Consider the following 24280-nt stretch of genomic DNA (forward strand, 5'->3'; position numbering starts at 1 on the left):
TAAAGCACCGCATTTATTATAATTTTACAGAGAGGTACACAGAAGTACAACAAATCACTGAAGTCTGTGGTCTGCAAGAAGTCAGATGGTAGCTGAAATTTCACACTTGGCATGTTCTGGCCCAGGGGCTACTGAGGAACACAGCTAACGTGAAAAACGATACCAATAGTAAGCCCTTGGCCATGCACTGAGAATAAGGCTCCCCTGCAAAAAAATGAATGAAATGAAGCAAAATTCTTACTTCTTAACTTTTTTGGTAATTATTTAGGTAGAAGTAAACCAAAACAATAACAGTGATAATTTCTGAGTGGTAACCTTACTGGTAATTTTTTTTAACTTTTTTCTATGTGTTCTAAGTTTTCTGTGACACATTTTTTTTAATATTATGTGGGCACCTGGGTGGCCCAGTTGGTTAAGCGTCTGACCCTTGATTTCAGCTCAGGTCGTGATCTCACAGTTCGTGAGGTCAAGCCCCGAATCGGGCTCTGCGCACCGACAGTGTAGAGCCTGCTCAGGATTCTCTCTCTCTCTCCCTCTCTCTCTTCCCCTCCCCCACATTACATAATGATAACCATTCCAGAAATCTGCTTTACCCTACCTTGATAATACCGGGTCACAGGATATAGAAGTTGTGGCCAACACACTTCATTTCTGTTACAGTCATACTCTGTAAAATTGATCTGGAATCTACAAAACATTTTAGAAGATTACAGTAGGTACAACAAAGCACGCTTTTGATGAGACGCATCAAAACCTGATGAAAGAAATAAACTTATTTTCCAGTATGTATTTTTCTGCTTCCTAATAACATCAACTTAGGTTGCCAACCGGTTTACCTTGTTGGTGGACGGGGTAACTGTGCAGGTATCTTAATAAACTGGACGGACGCACTGACAGGGAAAAGGTCGGCCTTATCTTCACAAGTAAGCCCACACTGGAACTGCCAGTTCACTAAGGAGAGCCTGAGAGGAAAAGATTTGCAGGTAACACATCCACCAATCGTTTCTAATCTGTTAAGAGCATCAGGTAACTGACAGCAACAATATAAATTGGGATTCTCTTTAAAAACGTTCAAATTCTAGTAATGCTTTGTCCCCCTCTTTGGATGATGTAAAATTTCCAATAGCACAGAGAGAGAGGAGCACCTCATAGGCCGATCACCCAGCTACAGTAATAAACAATATGAGAATAAGAACAACAGCTAACCATTTGGGAGGATTTTCCAAGTGCAAGGCGCAGTAAGAAGGCGCCTTATACGTGTCACGTGTCACGTGCACACGCACCGCGTCATTCTTAGCAGAGCACTACCGGGTGTGTCTGGTGGTTAACGTCCGCCGTTGCTGCCTATCCAGCATCCCCCCTTTGCTCTTGTTCCGGCACCCGCACCCAACTCCCCTTTGGGAGACCCCCTCCCCATCATGTACCCCAGTGGATTATTACTTTCACGGATTTCAACTGTGCTCAGCACAAAGCACCCCTTGCTCATCTCTGTCCCCCCAAGAGACCCCGCAGAATCCCTCACACACAGCTTCACAAATACTTGTGAGAACAAGTTACCATTACACACACAGTGGGTACATATTCCATTTATACATATACTCCCGTGGCTAACATTTGCAATTTGAAAATACACGATCAGACTGTAAATTGGCATTTCTCTATTCTTCGGAGCACTCTCAACTTTACTGACTCTCTCCAAACGACACTTATCCAAGGTACAATCAAACCTTGTCTCTATGCCAAGTATCTCCTGCTGAGTAATCCCTTCCACTGCACCAGCATCTGAGCTGAGGATGCGGACGTTGAGCCGGGCAGGAATATCCGTGCAGATGCCATTCACACTAACCGATGGGTCTGCCCCTGTGTCTGTGTCGGGGGCATCTGCGCCTACAGAGATGTTAAGCGGTGCATTTTGGAAAGAATAATTTAGTAACAGTTTTCCTACAATGTCATGATGCAGGGGGAGAAAACAGGAAACGTTATTAGATAGCAATCACATTACTGCATCTTTCACCTCTAATAACTGTGTTATCCATTGAGTTCAAAACTTTTCCTTGTAAAGTCAGTCACTGGAACCTTAAAGTCCCGGACTCACAGGGGCGCCTGGGTGGCTCAGTTGGTTAGGTGTCCGACTCTTGATTTCGGCTCAAGGTCACGATCTCACAGTTTGTGAGATCGAGCCCCAACGTCGGGCCCTGTGCCGACAGTGCAGAGCTTGCTTGAGATTTTCTCTTTCCCTCTTTCTCTGTCTCTCTCTCTCTCAAATAAATAAATTTTTAGTGAAAAAACTCAACTTAATAATAAAATCCTTGTCCCACATAATAAAGCCATAAATCCTGATTCAGTTCCCAAGCTCCAAGCTCCCCCAGAGTTTTAGCAGAAATACCACGCAATTGCAGTAAAATGCCACAAGACAAAGGACATGCTGTCACTGCTCTTGTAAAAGCTGTGTACGACATTTGAAATGCAGCTAACAACGTTAGTTAGTAGGGATTAAGTAGTTCGGAAGCAATTTCCTAATGTGTTGTCATAGAGTAACACACATGGAAGAGAATAGAACTGAAGAGGAAATTAACTTTCATTCATCTTGAAAACCAGCCCTCAGGAAAAGCGGCGAGGTGGATTACAGGAGGGGTGGCGGGTGGTGACACCGTGTTTTTATGACATCCAGTTTCCTCCTCCTCGATGCACGCATTCAACGTCACTTCTCTTCTGCTTATCAACCAGGACCAGGGTTGATTTGGGCTTACATGTGACAGAGAAGCTAACTGCTTCCACCTTGAAGGCAACAAAATGCCATCACCTCCGCTTTCTTACCTAACCACCTTGGGTTCTCGGTCTTGAAACCTGCCACACGTTCCGCTTCTCAGGTGCTTTCCTGACCCCCTCCCTCCATCCCTCGGGCAGTCCACAGCCCATCCAGCCGGCCTAGGTGGCAAAGCCCAGGAGTTGACAAGATTCTGTTTCCAAATGAGGATCCAACCCGGGGTCTGGTGGCTGGAGCATGGGGCATGGCCCCATGGCCCCCGGGACCCCTCCCAAAGTCAGAGAGTGATATGGGCACGTCGAGCCCATAGACATGACGTGATCCCTCACCGCCTACAGAGGGGAGGGGGTCGGGGATCATAATGATCCAGACCGAATCACAACGGGTGAGAAGAGCACAGGCAAGTGTCTGGATGGTTCTTTGTGCGAATTCCAGCCCGCTGAGCCGAAGCGACCGAAGGTGGTAAGGTAAGGCGTGCAGGACGCAGAGAGCTGCTTACACCGGCCAGGCAGAGGGGAGGGGCGCAGCCGCACCCGCAGCGACAGGAGGGGACTTAGGAAAGCGGGTACTGCAGAGCCGGTTAACTCTCTCTGGCCCCAAAAGGCAACCCGTTAATGAGAGCAACAGAAGAAGCTTTCTTTCTGTTCAGCACATTTACGCACTTAAGACCCCCCCACAACGTCAGAGAGACTTGCCGCCTGACTTGCCGGCTGCGGAGACAGCAAAGAGGCTGGAACCCTGGCTTTTGGTTCCAGTTCTGCCACCACAAACCGTGGCCTCGAGCTTCTGCACTGACAAGCAGAGCGAGCTGGAGCTCAGTGGCCAGACACGCGTATTGGATTCACAGCTGAACTCGGGTGTGCCGTGGCAAGCTAGTGTGGCTCACCGCTGCTGCCCGTGCCACGTGCCTCACTTCCTTGGCCGATCGATCCCCTGCTAGCCCTTCGCTGCAGACGCCCCGGCCCGAGTCTGCCTACCCGGCCTGGGTGGTCCCTGCTCTCCTGACCTGCTACACATTAACTTCTTTCTTTTCTAACGGCTCTGTTGGGACACAATTCATATGCCACGCAACTCGCCCATTTAAAGTGTACGATTCAGCGGTTTTCGGTACACGCACAGAGTTGTACAGCCATCGCCAAATTCCATTTGTAATGCCCCCAAAAGAAACCTTGTGCCCATTAGCAGTCACTCCTCGTTTCCTCCCAACCGCCCCCGCCCCTGGCGACCTCCAGTGTGTTTTCTGTCTCTACAGATCTGCCCATTCTGGGCATTTCATACACGTGGCATCAGACAGTTCGTGTTCGTTTGTGTCTGGCTTCTTTCACTCAGCATCACGTTCTCAATCACCTTATTTTCTTTTAGGTTAACAACATTGCTTTGATAAACTAAAAAGTCCGTTCTCATCCGCCTACATCCCTGGCGGTCAAAAACAGCAATGCAAGCTGAAATGCACTGAAAAGCTTCAACACTCATTTAGACTTCCTTTTACAAAGACTTAGCTCATAAAACAACTGGGCAGTTTGAACTTCATGTGGCTTTTCTCTTAAACAAAAATGGTGGGGCGCCTGGGTGGCTCAGTTCGTTGGGCGTCTGACTCTTGATTTCAGTTCAAGTCATGATCTCACAGTTCGTGGGTTCGAGCCCCATGTCAGGCTCTGCATTGAACACAAAGCCTGCTTGGGATTCTCTCTCTTCCTCTCTCTCTGCCCCTCCCCCACCAGCACACATGCTCGCTCGTGCTCTCTCTCTCTCTCTCTCTCTCTCAAAATAAATAAATAAACTTTAAAAAAAGGGGGGGGCATCGTTAATAAGAGGTAAAAGATGTGAAGAGCCTGCTGGCTGGAGAATTAACCTCTAAAAACAAACGTCATTCGAGCCACAGCAAAGGAAGAGCTGCCGTGTGGGGCTCCCACACATGCAGGGCTAGCACTATGTAGTCATAGCAACAAGTTACATGCTGCACATCTATGCAGCTTTGACTTACGTATTATTTCGACCCAGCCATCGCTAGGATCGTTGTAATTGGAGTTGCCTCTCATTGCAACATGAGTTGCTTGTATTAATGAATCAAGTAGTTCAACAGCATTCTCCCTGCAAAAGAGTAAGACATTTCTCAGCACATGACCGGTGGGTCTCATCCTGAAGTCCTTTCCAGGCAGTATCTAGGTTGTGCTTGCTGGGTGCCTAAATAAAAAGCTGCCAGAGGAACTGGCATTAAAAGCTGGATGGGTGTCTTTGTTCTCTCTCTCTCTCTTTTTTTTTAATGTTTATTTCTGAGAGAGACAAGAGAGCAAGCAGGAAAGAGACAGAGAGAGAGGGAGACACAGAATCTGAAGTAGGCTCCAGGCTCTGAGCTGTCAGCACAGAGCCGGACTCTGGGCTCGAACTCATGAACTGCAAGCTCATGACCCGAGCCAAAGCCAGACACTTAACTGACTGAGCCACCCAGGCACCTCGTGTCTTTGTTTTCTTTGGTGGACCTAAGCCACTTGGGGAGGACATACAGAAGCAATCTTTCACTTTGGACTTCAAGTGTTAGTAACTTATGTTGGTATCATGTAGTTTATAGACTCCATTGGGTGGTCACAAAAGTTGGGAGGTGGGTAGATCACATATCGAGTTACCAGGATAAATTTATGGGCCATAGTGATCCGATAGCAAAAAGAATCTTTTAAGTATCTAGCTAGATCTTTGAGCCACAAGATTAAGTGAAGATTAAGAATTAGAGGACGCCTGGGTGGCTGTCGGTTAAGCAACTGACTTTGGCTCAGGTCATGGTCTCAGGTGCATGAGTTCGAGTCTTGCTTCAGGTGAGCTCGAGCCCCATTTTGGGTGAACATGAGCCCCATAACAGGTGAGCCCCATTTCTCTCTCTCTCCCTCTCTCTCTCTGTCCCTTGCTCACTTGTGCCCTCTCTCTCTCAAAAAATAAATACAGGGGCGCCTGGGTGGCGCAGTCGGTTAAGCGTCCGACTTCAGCCAGGTCACGATCTCGCGGTCCGTGAGTTCGAGCCCCGCGTCAGGCTCTGGGCTGATGGCTCAGAGCCTGGAGCCTGTTTCCGATTCTGTGTCTCCCTCTCTCTCTGCCCCTCCCCCGTTCATGCTCTGTCTCTCTCTGTCCCAAAAATAAATAAACGTTGAAAAAAAAAATTTTTTTAATAAATAAATAAATACATACATACATACATACATAAAATAAAATAAAATAAAATAAAATAAAACAGCTTCTTTAAAAAAAAGAATTGGAACTTAGCATCCTTCCTTTCTGGCAATGTCATTGACAGGTAAAAACCTTATAAACTGCAGGAGAGAGCCTTCTATCCCACAATCAAGAGCCTCTGCTGGTAAGTGATACCTGTAGTCTACTTCCTGTCTAGGGCCTCCCCCATCTTTTCCCATGTAGTTCCCAAAGAACTACACTACTTGGGATGTGTTACAGACAAAATGGGTATAAGGATACATGCAATAAAAACCACAATGAGGGGCACCTGGCTGGCTCAGTCAGTTAAGCATCAGACTTTGGTTCAGGTCATGATCTCATTGTTCATGAGTTTGAGGCCTCTATCGGGCTCTGTGCTGTCAATGCAGAGCCCGTTTCAGACCCTCTGTCTCCCTCTCTCTCTGCCCCTCCCCTGCACATGCGCTAGTACTCTCTCTCTCTCTCTCAAAAATAAATAAACATTAAAAAAAATGTTAAACCCACAATGAGATATTTCTTCACACCTACTGAGATGACACCTATCAAAAAAACAGAAAATCGGGGAGCACCTGGGTGGCTCGTAGGTTAAGCGTCCAACTTCAGCTCAGGTCATGATCTCGAAGTTTTTGAGTTTGAGCCCCGCATCGGGCTCTATACTGACAGCTAGGAGCCTGGAGCCTGCTTCGGATTCTGCGTCTCCCTCTCTATCTGCCCCTCCCACACTCATGCGCGCACGCTCGTTCTCTCCTCTCTCTCTCTCAAAAATAAACATTAAAAAAATTATTTAAGAAACAGAAAATAGTAAGTGTTGGGAGGATGTGGACAAATTGGAACCCTCTTACATTGCTGGTAGAAATATAAAATGGCGCAGCCACTGAAAACAATGCAGTGGTTCCTCAAAAAATTTAAACACAGAATTACTCTGTGACCCAGCAATTCCACTCCTGGCTACATGCCCAAAATAACTGAAAGCAGGGAGTCAAACAAAAATGGGTATGTGAACGTTCATAGCAGCACTATTCACAACAGCCAGAAGGTAGAAAGAACTCAAATGTCCATTCACAGATGAACAGATAAACAAATGTAGTGCAGCCGTACAATGGAGTATGACTCAGCCACAGAAGGGAGCCCAGCACTGACACCTGCTACAACATGAATGAGCCTCAAAAATACTAAGCTGAGTGAAAGAAGCCCGACACAAAAAGTCACCTATCGTACAATTCCATTGATATGAAATGTCCAGAAGAGGTAACTCCCTAGAGATTGGTGGTTGCCAGTGGCTGGAGGAAGGGGGAGGGGGAACGACGGTTAGTGGGCACGGACTTCCTTTTGCAGAGCTGAAAATGTCCGGGAACTAAATAGGGGTGGTGATTACACAACATCATAAATGCACCAAATGTCACTGAATTATTTACTATAAAATATTAATTGGGGGCGCCTGGGTGGCTCAGTCGGTTAAGCTTCCGACTTCAGCTCAGGTCACGATCTCGCGGTCCGTGAGTTTGAGCCCCGCATCGGGCTCTGGGCTGATGGCTCGGAGCCTGGAGCCTGCTTCTGAGTCTGTGTCTCCCTCTCTCTCTGCCCCTCCCCCGTTCATGCTCTGTCTCTGTCTCAAAAATAAATAAACGTTAAAAAAAAATTAAAAAAAAATATTAATTGTATTATATTCACCTCAATTAAAAAAAAAGAATGCATTTGCATATCCATTAACACACTTTCCAAATGCCACCCAGACAAGTGCAAGGTTCTTTATACACCACGTAACAAGTATTCTTTGAATGTTAATCACCCCAATTATATTTGCCTCCTGCCCTTTTCGTACTTCTAGGAGTATTGGGTTCCAATGATGAACAGACTTGAGCAGAGCAACTGCATAAATATGGATGAAAGGGCTTCGGTCCCAGGGAAGAACTCGATTTCCCCCTCTATCAATATTTGAACCAATTGTGAATAAACTGTACTTATTCGCTGTCCACTACCAATTTTACAAAAGCTTTTTATTCGTACTGTCATTTTTCACAGTCATGTTGTCTTTACTGTTCGTGCGGTGAATTCGTTTTAAGCAAAGCACTCAAAACGCAGGAAAATTGGCCAATGATACACTCACCTGAGCTGAGTACAGTTTTCACTGGTCCCAACTTCTAAAAGACATCCAGATAGTGCATTTTCTCCAAATAAAATGGGTTTGAAAGTTGCTGATGTACACAAACCCCTTCCAGCTAGAAAATAAGAAGATTGTCCTCTTACTATTTTTGCTAAACGAAAGTAAAGAGTTACTTCAAAGTTTTTCTTGGAAAACAGTATGTAGAAATAAAGTTTCCAGTTTTTGAGAACCGAGGTCATTGTCACTCTACTCCTTTCAAAGCTGAACAAAGGAGAATTTCTGTACCTTGACTGGGATCAGTGGTTTATTCTAAACATGTGAGTTAACGCCTTCTGGCAGAAGCAGGTAAGTGCCACCAAGGCACAGGTTTCCCATGGTTCAGAACAAATCTATAGTCGTGTCTCCAGGCAACCACGACAAGGGCCTCTCCAGCCAACCCCGTATTTAAGTCTCTCTTACAAATGACTAGCTCTTCAGGTGCAAACAGTGTTCAATTTTGAGAAAACGGAGAAGCATGATCTCCCCCATCCCTACCCCCACCCCCACCCCCGCTAAATAAACCAACAGGAATTTGAGGTGATTACGTGATTAGATGCAGAATATGGCAATATTTCCAGTTCTAGCTTACCGAGGGGCTAATCGTATTACCAAACCAGATTACCCGATTGCCAAAGGTGCAGAGTCGTCACGTTATTCACTCTGTTGGCATTTAGAGCTCGAACAGGCTTGCCAAGTTGGTAACCTAGACAAACAGAATAATAAGTAGCTAAAGTTAATCTGATACAGCAAGCGTGACCTTGTCAAACAGTATGAAAGAGGAATACACAACACAAGGAAACACACGGAAAAAGCTGTGTCAGAATACAGTTGAGCAGCGCCTGGGTGGCTCAGTCGGTTACGTGTCCGACTTCGGCTCAGGTCACGATCCCACGGTTCATTAGTCCGAGCCCCGCGTCGGGCTCTGTGCTGACAGCTCGGAGCCTGGAGCCTGCTTCGGATTCTGTGTCTCCCTCTCTCTCGCCCCTCCACCACCATCCCCCCGCTCCCCCCCTCCCCCTCCGCTCTGCCTCTCTCTCTCTCAAAAAAAAAATTTTTTTTTTTAATTAAAAAAAAAAAAAAGAATACACTTGAAAAGAGATACCATCTTCATTCCTTTCCTCTGTTTTGTTTTTACTTTTTTTTAAGTTTGTTTTTATTCATTTTGAGACAGAGAGAGGACAGCACAAGTGGGGGAGGAGCAGAGAGAGACAGGGAGAGAGAGAATCCCAAGCAGGGTCCATGCTGTCAGCACAGAGCCCAATGTGGGGCTCAAACCCATGAACCCATGAGTTCATGACTGGAGCCCAAATCATGAATCAGACGCTTCACCGACTGCGCCAGCCAGGCGCCCCTTGTGTGACTTTTTAAATAAACCCTGGAAAGTAACAAGCAGGCAGGAGTCAGCCCCGGCCCCTCGCACTGAGGAATCCACTGCCAAGCAGGCCAGGTAATGAATACTCGTGAGTGATCACGACCACTTTTGTCACGGGTGCTTTGGAAGGGGACTGACGCCAAAGTAATCTTTCGACAGAAGGGTCTCCAGGAAATCAGTTCCACCCCCTGGTCTGCTCCAGGTCCTATTTCCAGTCGTGTCCTCTTAACCCACCTTACTGCTCCCACCTTGTCATTAGGAAAACGTCCATATGTACGCAAAAGTCAGAAGGAACACCACGGACGCCGATGTAGCCGCCACCCAAAATCAACGACCCTCAATATTGAGCTGTATATGTCGTGTCTATATTACGCAAGCTTACGCATACATATTTAATTTTTGCAAAAGGCCTTTTGAAACTAAGCTGCGTACTTGACACTTCACCTCTAAAAGCTCTGACATACATCTCCTGAAATAAAGGATATTCTTCTACAGAACCATGATACCAACATTTCTCCTGAGAAAATTAATAATTCCTTAGAATCAAATCCTATCCAGTTCATACTGCTATTTCCCCCAAAGTCCCCAAAAACACGTTTTAGGGCTGTTTCTACAAACCGGGATGCAACTGGGGTTCACGCGTGGTGTTTGTGCTTCCAACGTCACCTCTCGCCACGCGGGAACAAGCAGCCTCCCCTCCGGCCGCTGTCCGACCCTGCCCGCGTGCACTACCCCCCATGCTCACTTCCGCCCCGTTGGCCTCCCCGGGGCTAGCCCTGCTCTCAGCCCGCGCTGGCTGCTTTCCAAGGTACAATCTCCTCCGCACAGCCCACAACAGAAACACGCTGCAGGCAGAACTCTGACTCACTCTGCTTCTCTTCCCACACTGAGATCAGAACCTGCTCCTACTAGATACTTAACACGGTTCCTTAACGATGGAGAGTTTAGGGGCACGGTCAACATTCTACTTCCCTGAAGCTCTGGAGTACCTGTGCGTAAGCCCAGCGCTCCTTTATTCATTTTCTTATATTGTTCTCTGTTGTTTCCATGACCCCGGGCTGTCTTTCCAAGTGAGACAGTGACTTCTTTGAGGAGAGGGCCCATGTCGTGTAGTCTTCCTAAAACCCCTCCTGCCTCAGAAAGTGCTATATATACACAAGCTATTTCACAGACTGATCAGTTCTGGCTCATAATCAGTTTATTCTTTTTTGACAAGAGCTTCAACATTTTTCACATGTTCTGATGGTGCTTCTCAGAAATCATGTGAAATTGAATCATGGAATGAAAACCCTTAAATTCCAGCAGCCTGCTAGGAAACCCAACAATATTAATTTACTTTTAATGTTTGTTTATTTCTGAGAGAGAGAGAGAGCATGAGCAGGGGAGGGGCAGAGAGAGAGGAAGAGAGAATTCAAAGCAGGCTCACACTGTCAGCACAAAGCCCGATGTGGGGCTCGAACCCACAAACTTCGAGATCACAACCTGAGCCGAAGTCGGACATTCAACCGACCAAGCCACCAAGGTGCCCCGAAACCCGACAATAAAATCCCAAACTCCACATTAACAAGTACACTAAAATCTCATTTAAAAGAAAAAAAAAAAAACAAAAAACAAAACAAAAAAAAAATATATATATATATATATACATATATATATATATATATATATATATATATATATATACATACACACACACACACACACATAGGGATGCTTGGGTGGCTCAGTCGGTTAAGCGTTGGACTCCTGATTTCAGCTCAGGTCATGATCTCACAGTTTCTGAGATCAACCCACACATCAGGCTCCACACTGACAGCACAGAGCCTGCTTGGGATTCTCTCTCTTTCTCTGCCCTCCACCTCCACTCTCACATGCTTTCTCTTTCCCTCAAAATAAATAAATATAATTTTAACAATATATATGTAAAATAGATCATGCATTATTATTAAATCAATGTGTACAAATATTGAAAATCATGCAAACTACAAAGTTATTTAAAAGTAAAAAAGTTTTGAAAATAAATAGGGGAATCTGCAAGTCGCTTAAGTGTCCAACTTCGGCTCAGGTCATGATCTCACAATTCAAGAGTTCGATCCCCACGTCAGGCTCTCTGCTGTCAGCACAGAGTCTGCTTCAGATCCTCTGTCCCCCTCTCTCTGCCCCACCCCTGATCTCAAAAATAAACATACATACATACATACATAAAAATAACCAATAAATAAAAGTAAAAAAAGTTGTTCCTTCATGGTTACTTACTGCCTGATTAAGAACAGTAAAAGGAGGGACACATTTTTTAAAAACAATGATAGTTTATCCATCCAACATATATTTACTGAACACCTACTATGGTTCAAGTCAGTGCTGTTCAATAAAAGTACAATGCAAGCCACATATGTGATTTTTAAATATGACATATTTTTAGAATTTTTTAGACATTAAAAATTTTTTTCTAGTAGCCCCATTAAAAAAAAGAGAGAAAAAGGAGATGAAATTAATTTGAAGAATGTATTTTATTCAACTCAATATATCCAAATATTATCATGTCCACATATGCCGCTGGCCACATTGCAAGTGGCCACATTGCAGGTGGGCATGACTAACAGCTGATACATTGGACCTGCAGTTCTCCTTACTGTTTTAAATTTTTTATGTTTATTTATTTTTGAGAGAGGCAGAGAGAGACAGAGCGTGAGCAGGGGAGGGGCAGAGAGAGAGGGAGACACAGAATCCGAAGCAGGCTCCAGGCTCTGAGCTGTCAGCACAGAGCCCGATGAGGGGCTCGAACCCACAAACCATGAGATCATGACCTGAGTTGACATCGGACGCTTAAGCGACTGAGCCACCTGGGTGCCCCTCTCCTTACTGTTTTTAAGCACTAAGGAGGCAACAGCGAATTAAAGAAGCAAACAAATATATAACGAACCAAGTGATGCCATATTTGCACATAATGACAAAATGCACATTCCTGGAACTTCACAGTCCCCATGAAGTCTCTCCATGGACTCCATCGCGTCTCCATCTATAGCTTCTTATTTCTTTTTTTTTTTTTTTTAATTTTCTTTTTTTGAACGTTTATTTATTTTTGGGACAGAGAGAGACAGAGCATGAACGGGGGAGGGGCAGAGAGAGAGGGAGACACAGAATCGGAAACAGGCTCCAGGCTCTGAGCCATCAGCCCAGAGCCCGACGCGGGGCTCGAACTCACGGACCGCGAGATCGTGACCTGGCTGAAGTCGGACGCTTAACCGACTGCGCCACCCAGGCGCCCCGCTTCTTATTTCTTAAAAAGCTAATTTTACCAACACTTCAAAGGCATTATACAAACAACAACAACAACAAAAAAACCAAGCTGTTATCAGAAAAAGAATACAGTGCCACAAAAGAGAAAGAGACAGGCTAGAATCACAAACTACAATTGGAGAGAGTTACTTATAATCATCACTGTGGTAAAGGAGTATTCAATTAAAATATGTTTGTAGGATCAGTGATTGACATACACTATCTTACCTGGATTTCCAGAAAATTCCTTTTCATCACCACTATTATAGCTTAAAAATTTTACTGTAAATCTCTGTGTCATGATCCCTAGAAATAAAACACAATACAAAATAGTGTACCATTTTACTAGGGAAAGAAATTATCCCCCATAGTGTCATTTTCTTTATCTTATAATTACATTTTGACATGCAAAAAAAAGCCTTTTTTATTAAATCACAATTACAAATAAGAAAAAAGTCTGACTTAGTTTTACACGTAATAATTATGAGAATCTTAAAAAAAAAAGTTTTCAACTGAAAACATTCTCACTGCTCTCAACAGATTTACCTTTCTGGTGAGCATTAATTGCTACCCTAATAATTTTGACATTTATTTCACTGATTGTATTATTATTCCATCTGAAAATATAATGTTCTTCCACATTCACATTTCTGGGGGCCGATCCATTACTTAAAAGTGTTTCTGCAAATAAAAAAAAAAATTCTGTCATAAATTAATGACCTTGAGCTCAGGTCTATTATTGGTCCCACCGCGTCAGCACTGGCCAACCCCCCCCCCCCCCAGCATCACAATATCTATCCTTTCCCTTCCATTTCTGTACCCCCGGAATGTGGCTCATAGTTCGATACAGAGACGTGCTCAGTAGGATGTTTGTCAAAAATGAAAGGCTAACAGAAGGTCGGCTCCTTAGAAACAGAGGCCTGCTGTCTAGTTCACTACTATATTGTAGGTATTTGCTAAGATTCGATGAATGAATAAATTTGAGAATTACAACATACTGCAGAGAAATACAAATATCCTTAACGAAAATCCTGATGACATTAGCCAAACTCTGAATCATTTGTTTGGCTGCATTAAAACTGCAAAGTTTAATTATCAAAAAGAAAAAAAGATGAAACTTAACAGAAGACCATGGGGGAAGGGAAGGGGAAAAAAAAAAAAACAGTTACAAACTGAGAGGGAGACAAACCATAAGAGACTCTCAAATACAGAGCACAAACCAAGGGTTGATGGAGGGAGGGCGGGGGATGGGGAGGGGAAAACGGGTGATGGGCACTGAGGAGGGCATTTGTTGCGATGAGCATTGGGTTTTATATGTAAGCAATGAATCACGGGAATCTACTCTGGAAGCCAAGAGCACACTGTATACTATGTGTGTTTGCTACCTTGACAATAAATTATATTTTTAAAAAAGAAGAAGAAGAAAAAAGAAACGAGTAAGAGAAAGGCTAAGGCAAGAAAAAAAAGAAAGAAAGGAAAGCGGGGCACCCGGCTGCCTCAGTCAGTAGATCGTGTCACTCTTGAGCTCAGGGTTATGAGTTCAAGCCCCATCTTGGATGTGGAAATTACTTAAAATAAAAAAGTCTTAAAAAACATTTTTTTTTAAAGAAGGGGCACCTGGGGCGCCTGGGTGGCTCAGTCGGTTGGGTGTCCGACTTCAGCTCAGGTCACGATCTCACAGCTCCTGAGTTTGAGCCGTGCGTCGAGCTCTGTGCTGACAGCTCAGAGCCTGGAGCCTGCTTCGGATTCTGTGTCTCCCTCTCTCTCTCTACCCTCCTCAGCTCATGCTCTGTCTCTCTCTGTCTCAAAAATAAATAAATGTTAAAAAAATAAAAAATAAAAAAAATAAAGAAGGGGCACCTGGGTGGCTCAGTTGGTTAAGCATCTGACTCTTGATTTCAGCTCACGTCATGATCTTCCGAGCATGAAATCGAGACCCACGTCAGGCTCAGCAAGGAGCACAGAGCCTACTGGGCACTCTCTCTCCCTCTCTCTCTGCCCCTTCCTGACTTGTGCTCACTGTTTCTCTCTCTAAATAAATAAACAAATAACCTTAAAAATAAAAAGGAAAAGAGAACAAGAAACATAAATGTTGGTTCCCTGGAGAACATTTTCGAAAAGGTTCACAGAGCCTGAAAACTGGCAGGGACACTGGAGCCCCCATAGCTCGGGACTAGGCAACTGGCTCCAGGGCACAGATACTGGTCCGCAGCAAAGCAAGATGGAACAGGGAACAAACAGAATGTGGAACAGACAAAGTTCTAATTGCTGTGGACCTCCTTAAATTCTTAATAAAAACATATTTACTCTAAGACTCTATACTTCTTACAAGAAATGACACACATATTTCTGTAGAAGTGATGTAAAAGCGTGACGTTAAATTACCTGTCCTGGTGATGAACTTGTCTGGGTCGGTTGCTTCCTCATAGATTACTCTCGGTGTAACGATGCCTGAAAAGATACAGAAATTAACTTCATAGGACTACATGGCCCAACATGATCACATTTACTTATTGAAAGTGAAAGCTAATCAAGCAAATACGATAACTGCGCCTGACCCGTGTGCCAGCTACAAAACTCTCCCGCTCCCCAGACGCCACCAAATAGGAATCCCACTGTTCTTGGCATCTGATAACAACGGAGGAGGAGGATCCAAAGTCAGTGATAATAATCCTGAGAGCCACTCTCCTATAGGAACAAAGAGGCGGTCCACGACCAGGCAGAATGTAACACGGAGCGCTCGCTTAACAAGCGGTTTGGGGCTTCCTCAGAAAGTTAAATCACCACGTGACTCGGCAATACCACTGGTAGGTACAGCTCCAGGAGAAACGCAAGCCTGTGCTCACACAGACATCTGCACGTGAGTGTTCAGAGCAGCACTCCCGCGGTCGCCAAAAGCTGGAAACCCAAATGCCTAGCAAAGGACGAACGGATAACACACGTGGCACAGATATCCATGCGATGGAATATTGCCCAGCCATAAACACGGGTGACGTTCTGGTCCGTGCCATGGCGGCTACCCCTTGAAAATGTGATGCTAAGTGAAAGAAGCCAGACATAAAAGACCACGTAGTGTAGGATTCCTTTGTTACGGGAATTCCAGAACAAGCAAATCCACAGAGATGGAAAGGAGAGTCATTAATGGTCCCTAGGGGTCAGGGCACGGGGAGGAAGAAGAGGCTGTTGGTGGGTACGGGAGGGGGTAGGGTGTCCTTTAGGGGGAGGAAATGTTTTAGAACTAGACAGAGGTGATGGTGGCACAGCATTGTGTATGTACTAAATGCCACTGAATTGTACACTTCAAAATGGTTGACTCTAGGGGCACCTGGGTGGCTCAGTTGGTTAAGCATCTGACTCTTGATTTCAGCTCGGGTCATGATCTCACAGCGGTTCATGAGATCGAGCCCCACATTAGGCTCTGCACAGTGCGGAGACCGCTTGGGATTCTCTCTCTTCCTCTCTCTCTCTCAACATAATATAAATAAAAATAAACATTTAAAATGGTTGATTTTGGGGTGCCTGGGTGGCGCAGTCGGTTAAGCGTCCGACTTCAGCCAGGTCACGATCTCACAGTCCGTGAGTTCGAGCCCCGCGTCGGGCTCTGGGCTGATGGCTCAGAGCCTGGAGCCTGTTTCCGATTCTGTGTCTCCCTCTCTCTCTGCCCCTCTCCCGTTCATGCTCTGTCTCTCTATGTCCCAAAAATAAATAAACATTGAAAAAAAATAAATAAAAATTTAAAAAAAAATAAAATAAATAATAATAATAAAATGGTTGATTTTATGTTATGTGAATTTTGCCTCAATTTTTATTTATTTTTTTTTTAGTGTTTATTTATTTTTGCGAGAGAGAAACAGAGTGAGCACGGGAGAGGGGCAGAGAGAGAGGGAGACACAGAGTCGGAGGCAGGTTCCAGGCTCTGAGCTGTCAGCACAAAGCCCGAGGTGGAGCTTGAAATCACAGACTGCGAGATCGTGACCTGAGCCGAAACCAAGAGTCAGACGCTTAACCGACTGAGCCACCCAGGCGTCCCTCAGTTTTTAAAGAAGAACTAATATGCAATGTGCTATCCTATGGAACGGGACTTTTTCTGAAGAAAACACGTTCTTCGACGGACAGCTGAAATATTTTAAATTGATCCAGTAGAAGTGATTTATACTCTCATGAGATCCCGGTTTCTGTCGACACTCGGGTCTGTGTTCTTTTTGCAAACCAACGCAACGTACCTCCCAGCACGCCATTCTTGATCTTCGCATTGATAATATCATCTTGTTCCTGGGATACTTCCAAACTAGTGGTGCACTGCACATCGAAATTCTGAAGGAAAGCCACCGGTGCGTTCTGTAGGCACTGCCCAGCCAGGGACACCTGAGGGTGAGGGAGAATCCCAACAGGGCTGTGACTTCTCTTCGAATCATAAAATACAGACCAACATCTCACGCAAGCACTCTTTCTGCGGCCTGCTCCTACCGGTGGCTTAGTTTCAATAACGACTAGTTCACTCACTAGATGACCAACAAAGAAAACGATCTAGTTAATTTGCTACACAAAGTCTGGAAGCTTTGTCACAATAAGTATTATTTAACGAAAACAAAGAAAATTCCCTGCTCTGCTCCACTGACTTTGCAGAAACATGATTATGTTCAACTTCATTTTCTCTCCCTCATGACAACCATACTTTTGTTAAAACTGTAAAAAATGGATTCCTTAAACACTGAAGAGAGACGATTTGGACTCCCGTGTTTTCTTTCCACAAATACTTTTTTCCTCGTGATTTTGGACTTAAAAAAAATATTTTGGGGCACCTGGGTGGTTCAGTCGGTCGAGCATCTGGCTTCCGCTCAGGTCATGATTTCACAGTTCGTGGGTTCGAGTCCTGCATCGGGCTCTGTGCTGACAGCTCAGAGCCTGGAGCCTGCTTTAGATTCTGTGTCTCCCTCTCTCTCTCTGCCCCTCCCCTGCTCGTACTGTCTCTCTCTCTCTCCAAACTAAATATTTTTTAAAATAAATAAAAAAATAAAGATTTCACACAAAGCTCTATATAGCCTTGAGATATTTTTCAAAATCTCTGGAATATTACATTAGATTATATACTTATAGCTTACAAGAAATTGGCTGTGAAACTAACAGAAGTGCAGAATGGTAGTTATTTCCGTGGAAATTTATAGAATTTGTTTTGGTTGGTAAGTTCACTCTGAGATTTAGCAACGACAGTGGTTAATTTAAGAGAGACTATTAAAAATAAAATCCACAGGCCATAAAGAGTTGAGTACCTGGAAAGTCCACAGGAGAAATAACTTAGGATGAGATTTTTTCTTTTTTTTTTTTTTAATTTTTTTTCAACGTTTATTTATTTTCGGGACAGAGAGAGACAGAGCATGAACGGGGGAGGGGCAGAGAGAGAGGGAGACACAGAATCGGAAACAGGCTCCAGGCTCTGAGCCATCAGCCCAGAGCCCGACGCGGGGCTCGAACTCACGGACCGCGAGATCGTGACCTGGCTGAAGTCGGACGCTTAACCGACTGCGCCACCCAGGCGCCCCAGGATGAGATTTTTAACAGCAGTGTAAGTCAAATTAACAACAGGAGGGGAAAATTTGTAAAAGGCCCTAGCATGTTAAAATTGAAATTATTACCTGCGGAATGGTAAAATATGCCTTGTCTACAGTCATGATGGGATCTCCTTGTTTGTAACCGAAGTCTGAGAAGTCTCTCAGATCAGTATGCAGATACACTTCGGCGGAAGCCTGTGGCCTAGAGGAACTGTAAATCGATGCGGATTATCACTACTCCTTCTGGCCAGAATCTGCTAAAAACAATTCTTCTTGCATTTTCTTTTTTTTACTTTTTTAATTACAAAAATATTTGTACTAAAAGCCAAAAAGCTGTACACTGGAAAGTGGTTAGTGGTTCATTTTATGCTCCGTGAATTTTACTTCAATGATAATAATAATAAAGTTGTAAAATTTCAACATGACAGAAAGGTACCGGAAAGAAACTGAGGCCCCGGTGAGCCCACCACCGGTTTCCCAAACCCAGATAATCACTATTCACCGTTTGTGGTAACTGACCAATTTCCTTTGGGTGAGGCCCAATTCTCTCAAAGGCTTAACACAAAACAAAGTCGCTAACGGACATGGAAGACTGAACCTCATGTTGAGGACCTGGGGGGCCCGTGGGGGCCCCAACACGCACACGGAGCCGTGGTAGAAGTAGCCCAGGAAGGGCGAGTTGGCCAGCGGCGACTGCACACACAGGAACGGGAACCAGCCAGGGGCCTCCGGCGCCCCCTGCGCGGAGCACAGCTGGTCAAACAGAGGGTTGACATCGCCTCCAAAAACGCCGGTGAAACAGGCCTCTCTGAACAGTCCCATGAGATCCGACGAGCATTCCTTGGAAGGAAACGTGAAGGAGCGGTGAGCAGACAGAAGCTTCTGGGGTGCCCGCCACCAGCTCTCAGGGGAAGAGGACACCACCGAGGAAGATGAAACAACACAATCCCCATCCAGGCTGCCAGTGCTGTGCTCCCAGAAAGTAAAATCCTGCTAGGATTTCTCTCCTCAGCTCCCTACGAGCCTCCAAGTCAGTAATTTCAGGCCTTCAAGGGAACCCCATCCTTACTGGGGACATAGATGTGCCCACGAAAAAACAAAAACAAACAAACAAGCAAAAGTATGAAGAGAAGAAAATATGGAAGACACTCCAAGTGGGGAATAAAACAGAGTAAACTTCCCTTTTTAATTGTCATCACCATCCAAACCCCTAGCCCAGAGAAACCTAAAGACATCTCGAGTTAGGGCAAACAGTCCGTATTCCCTAAGAAACCTTAAGGCCATCGCTGTATTATAACACGACCCAATTAATGTCACCAAGAAGTGACTTCATTCCTGCATTCGGTTCTTCATCCATTTTCTTCCCCATTTCACAGAGGACTCAGAGAACTAAAAGTTAAAAATGTCCCAAATCCTTTGTTCCCTGACAGTAGGAAAATAACTTTTTTTTTTAATTTTTTTTCTTTTTTTTTTTTTTAATTTTTTTTTTTTTTTAACGTTTATTTATTTTTGAGACAGAGAGAGACAGAGCATGAACGGGGGAGGGTCAGAGAGAGGGAGACACAGAATCTGAAACAGGCTCCAGGCTCTGAGCTGTCAGCACAGAGCCCGACGCGGGGCTTGAACTCACGGACCACGAGATCATGACCTGACCCGAGGTCGGCGGCTTAACCAACTGAGCCACCCAGGCGCCCCTTTAAATTTTTTTTCAATGTTTATTCATTTTTGAAAGACAGACACAGAGCATGAGTGGGGGAGGGGCAGAGAGAGAGGGAGACACAGAATCCGAAGCAGGCTCCAGGCTCTGAGCTGTCAGCACAGAGCCCGACGCCAGGTTCGAACCCACAGGCCATGAGATCGTGACCTGAGCCCAAGTCGGACGCTTAACCGACTGAGCCACCCAGGCGCCCCGGAAAATAACCTTTAAACAAGAACAATTCAAATTAAAAAATTGATCATGTCTGCAGTGATAAGTTGCAGCTGTCCAAAGACATCACTGACCCAGATACTAAACACTGCCAGGGGCTGGTGCTGTGAATATCGATACCATATACGACAAACACGAAAGAGGTTAGAAACAGGGCACAGCACTGCAGTCTGGAAGAAAGAGGAAGAGAACACCATATGTTTCTATTGATATTGACAGATGATATGCTCTATTCTTAAATTAAATATAATTGTTATTATAAGTACAATTGTTGGTATGAGAGTTACAATATAAATAAAGGTCCTAAACTTTCCTTTTCTGTTTTGTAAAACCAACCACGATATAATTGCACTCATCCAAAAACAGGAGTGACTGGGGCCACGGTAAACGTGCCTCTTTTGCAACTCTCATTCCTCTTAAATCTCAAATAAGGATTAAAAATGTGTATTTGAGGAGGGGCACCTTGGTGGCTCAGTCGGTTAAGTATATGACTCTTGATATCGACTCAGGTCATAACCTCATGGTTTGTGAGTTTGAGCCCCACGTTCGGCTCTGCACTGACAGCACGGAGCCTGCTTGGGATTCTCTCTCTGCCTTTCTCTCTCTCCCTCTCTCTCAAAATAAATAAATAAACTTATGTATATATATATATATATATATATATATATATATATATATATGTATTTGACCTGGATCAGGCAACTTTTTCTAGATATGACACTAAAAGCACAAGTAACAAAAGAAAAACTTGATTAATCGAATTTCAACAAATTTAAAAAAACTTTTGGGCTTCAAAGGACACCAACAAGCAAGCAGACACCTACACAATGGGAGATGTTTGTCGCAAATCATATACCTGATTTGGGACTAGTATCCAGAAGGTATAATGAATTCTTATAGTTTAACAACAAAAAGACAACCCGATTGAAAAATGGGCAAAGGAGGGAAAGAAATGAGAGCTTTCCCCCTAAGGTCAGGAACACAAGAGAGATGTCCACTCTCGCCACTGTTATTCAACATAGTACTGGAAGTCCTAGCCTCTGCAGTCAGACAACACAAAGGAATAAAAGGCATCCAAATCAGCCAGGAGGAGGTCAAACTTTCACTCTTTGCAGATGACATGAGAGTCTATATGGAAAACCCAAAAGATTCCACCAAAAAACTGCTAGAACTGATCCATGCATTCAGCAGAGTCACAGGATATAAAATCAATGCACAGAAATTGGTTGCATTCCTATACATCAATAATGAAGCGACAGAAGGAGACATCAAGGAATCGACCCCATTTACAATTGCACCAAAAACCATAAAATACCTAGGAATAAACCTCACCAAAGAGGTGAAAAATCTATACACTAAAAACTATATAGGAAGCTTACGAAAGAAATTCAAGAACCCACACAAAAAATGGAAAAACATTCCATGCTCCTGGATAGGAAGAGCAAATATTGTTAAAATGTCAATACTACCCAAAGCAATCTACATATTCAATGCAATCCCTATGAAAATAAGACTGCCATTCTTCACAAGAGCTAGAACAAACAATCCTAAAATCTGTATGGAACCAGAAAAGGCCCCGAATGGCCAAAGTAATGTTGAAAAAGAAAACCAAAGCTGAAGGCATCACAATTCCAGACTTCAAGATGAATTACAAAGCTGTCATCATCAAGGCAGCACGGTACTGGCACAAGAACAGACACTCAGATCAATGGAACAGAATAGAGAACCCAGAAACGGACCCACAAACGAATGGCCAACTAATCTTTGATGAAGCAGGAAAGAATATCCAATGGAATAAAGACAGCCTCTTCAGCAAGTGGTGCTGGGAAAACTGGACAGAGACATGCAGAAAAATGAACCTAGACCACTTTCTTACACCAAACACAAAAATAAACTCAAAATGGATGAAAGACCAAATGTAAGACGGGAAGCCATCAAAATCCTAGAGAAGAAAGCAGATAAAAACCTCTTTGCCGTACGACTCAGCAATTGCACTACTAGGCACCTATGCAAGGGCTACAGGTGTGCTGTTTCAAATGGGCACATGCACCCCAATGTTTATAGCAGCACTATCATAGCCAAAGTATGGAAAGAGCCCAAATGTCCATTGACAGATAAATGGACAAAGAAGATGTGGTATATATATACAACAGAGTATTACTCGGCGAACAAAAAGAATGAAATCTTGCCATTTGCAACAACATGGATGGAACTAGAGGGTATTATGCTAAGTGAAATTAGCCACACAGAGAAAGACAAATATCCTATGACTTTGCTCATACGAGGAATTTAAGATACAAAACAGATGAACATAAGGAAAGGGAAGCAAAAATAATATAAAAACAGGGAGGGGGACAAAACATAAAAGACTCTTAAATATAGAGAACAAACAGAGGGTTGTTGGAGGGGGTGTGGGACGGGGGATGGGCTGAATGGGGAAGGGGCACTAAGGAATCTACTCCTGAAATCATTGTTGCACTATATGCTAACTAATTTGGATGTAAATTAAAAAATAAATTAGTTAATTTTTAAAAATGGGCAAAGAATCTAAAGTGATATTTTTTCAAAGATATAAAAATGGCCAACAAGCACATCAAAAGATGTTCAACATCATTTGCCACTACGGAAATTCAAATCAAAATCACAATGATATACCACTTCACACCCACTGGGATGGCTATCATCAAAAAGACTGTAACAAACGTAGATGAGGACATGGAAAAAACTGCAACCCTTCTACACTGCTGATGCAAACGTAAAAACCATGCAGCCACTTTGGAAAACGGTTCCTCAAAAGGTTAAACACACAGTTCCTATAGGACAGAGCAACTCCACCCCTAGGTAATATATCCAAGAGAAATGGAAACACACGTCCAAACCAAAACTTGCACACAAATGTTCACGGAAGCTTCATTCGTAACAGCCAAAAAGCGAAAGCAATCCAAGCGTCCGTCGGCTGATGAATGGATTGGCAACATACGGTCTGTCCATGCGACAGGATGTGACGCGGCCATAAAAAGGGACAAAAACAGACACCGGCCACAACACGGATGACCCTTGGACACAAGATGCTGGGTGAAAGAAGCTAGACACAGAAGGCCACATACAGGAGGAATCTGCTTATGTGCTGTGTCCGGAACAGGCCAGTCCACAGAGCCTGACAGCAGGTGAAGAGGGGCCTGGGGATGAGCTGAGGCCAGGGAACGGGAGAGATCGCAGAGGGCCACGAGGTTTCCAGTTGGGGTGATGGAAATGTTCTCAAATTGGATTGCCATGAGGGTCGTGCACCTCTACACATTTGCCCAAAAAAAAAAAAAAAAAAATCACTGAAATAATGTATTTTCCTTCCTTTTTATCTTTTCGTGAAGACTTCTCGATAACGTAGTAAAATCATCCTCAGTATAATCATCTCAATCATGACCTTCTCCAAAGAGATACATTTTTTCTTCCATAAATAAGACTGACTGGGCTAGATAAGAAAATACTCAATTTGAAAACAATCTGCGGGGCATCTGGGTGACTCAGCCAGTCACCCAGTCGGACTTAACCGTCCGACTCCTGATTTCAGCTCAGGTCACCATCTCATATTTCGTGGGTTCAAGACCCACATTGGGCTCCACGCTGACGGCACAGAGCTTGCTTGGGATTCTCTCTCTGCCCCTACCCTGCTTGTGCTCTGTCTCTCTCTCTCTCTCAAAATAAATGAATAAACTTTAAAAAAAAAAAGTTAAAAAAAAAAAACAATCTACAACACAAAACACAATCTTACTTTTCAAAGCCCATCTATGAAAAAGCTGTATGGGGAACTGTATCCTTTACATGCTATTGGGTATAGTAACCTTTGTACCCGTAATCGAAAAGAGCTTACCTGGTCACAGCAGCAGCGAACGTCACAGGCCCCAGCGGTCAAATTACAAGGACAAGGACCCAGGGGTTGATACACCTGGTTGGGGATAACAGTCACATTCTCTGAAAAGTACAAACGACACAGAAGTCCAGCCATGAAACACTCTGACAAAGCATTGCCACATTTTTGATACTCGAA

At 44.1% G+C, this 24280-nt stretch overlaps 1 protein-coding gene across 11 annotated transcripts in view; it reads right to left on the reverse strand.

The window, feature by feature from the left end:
• Positions 1–24280, reverse strand: part of TCTN2 (tectonic family member 2) — a 29549-nt gene continuing 5269 nt past the window's right edge. For 5 of the 11 annotated variants that reach the window (XM_045459671.1, XM_045459670.1, XM_045459674.1 and 2 more), the window contains 14 exons: positions 24104–24204; positions 18907–19148; positions 18393–18519; positions 16983–17124; positions 15145–15210; positions 13306–13440; positions 12988–13065; positions 8731–8811; positions 8073–8184; positions 4752–4858; positions 1728–1887; positions 837–962; positions 599–687; positions 1–204 (listed from right to left, as the gene is read on the reverse strand). In XM_045459671.1, coding sequence (XP_045315627.1) covers positions 101–204; positions 599–687; positions 837–962; positions 1728–1887; positions 4752–4858; positions 8073–8184; positions 8731–8811; positions 12988–13065; positions 13306–13440; positions 15145–15210; positions 16983–17124; positions 18393–18519; positions 18907–19148; positions 24104–24204 — 1670 coding nt within the window. In that variant the 3' untranslated portion in view covers positions 1–100. Of the gene's footprint in view, positions 205–598; positions 688–836; positions 963–1727; positions 1888–4751; positions 4859–8072; positions 8185–8730; positions 8812–12987; positions 13066–13305; positions 13441–15144; positions 15211–16982; positions 17125–18392; positions 18520–18906; positions 19149–24103; positions 24205–24280 lie in introns of those variants that run through there. The other 6 variants (XM_045459675.1, XM_045459672.1, XM_045459676.1 and 3 more) reach the window with 4 other exon arrangements.

The sequence above is a fragment of the Leopardus geoffroyi genome, chromosome D3, assembly GCF_018350155.1.
Source record: "Leopardus geoffroyi isolate Oge1 chromosome D3, O.geoffroyi_Oge1_pat1.0, whole genome shotgun sequence".
In the NCBI taxonomy this organism is placed as follows: Eukaryota; Metazoa; Chordata; class Mammalia; order Carnivora; family Felidae; genus Leopardus; species Leopardus geoffroyi.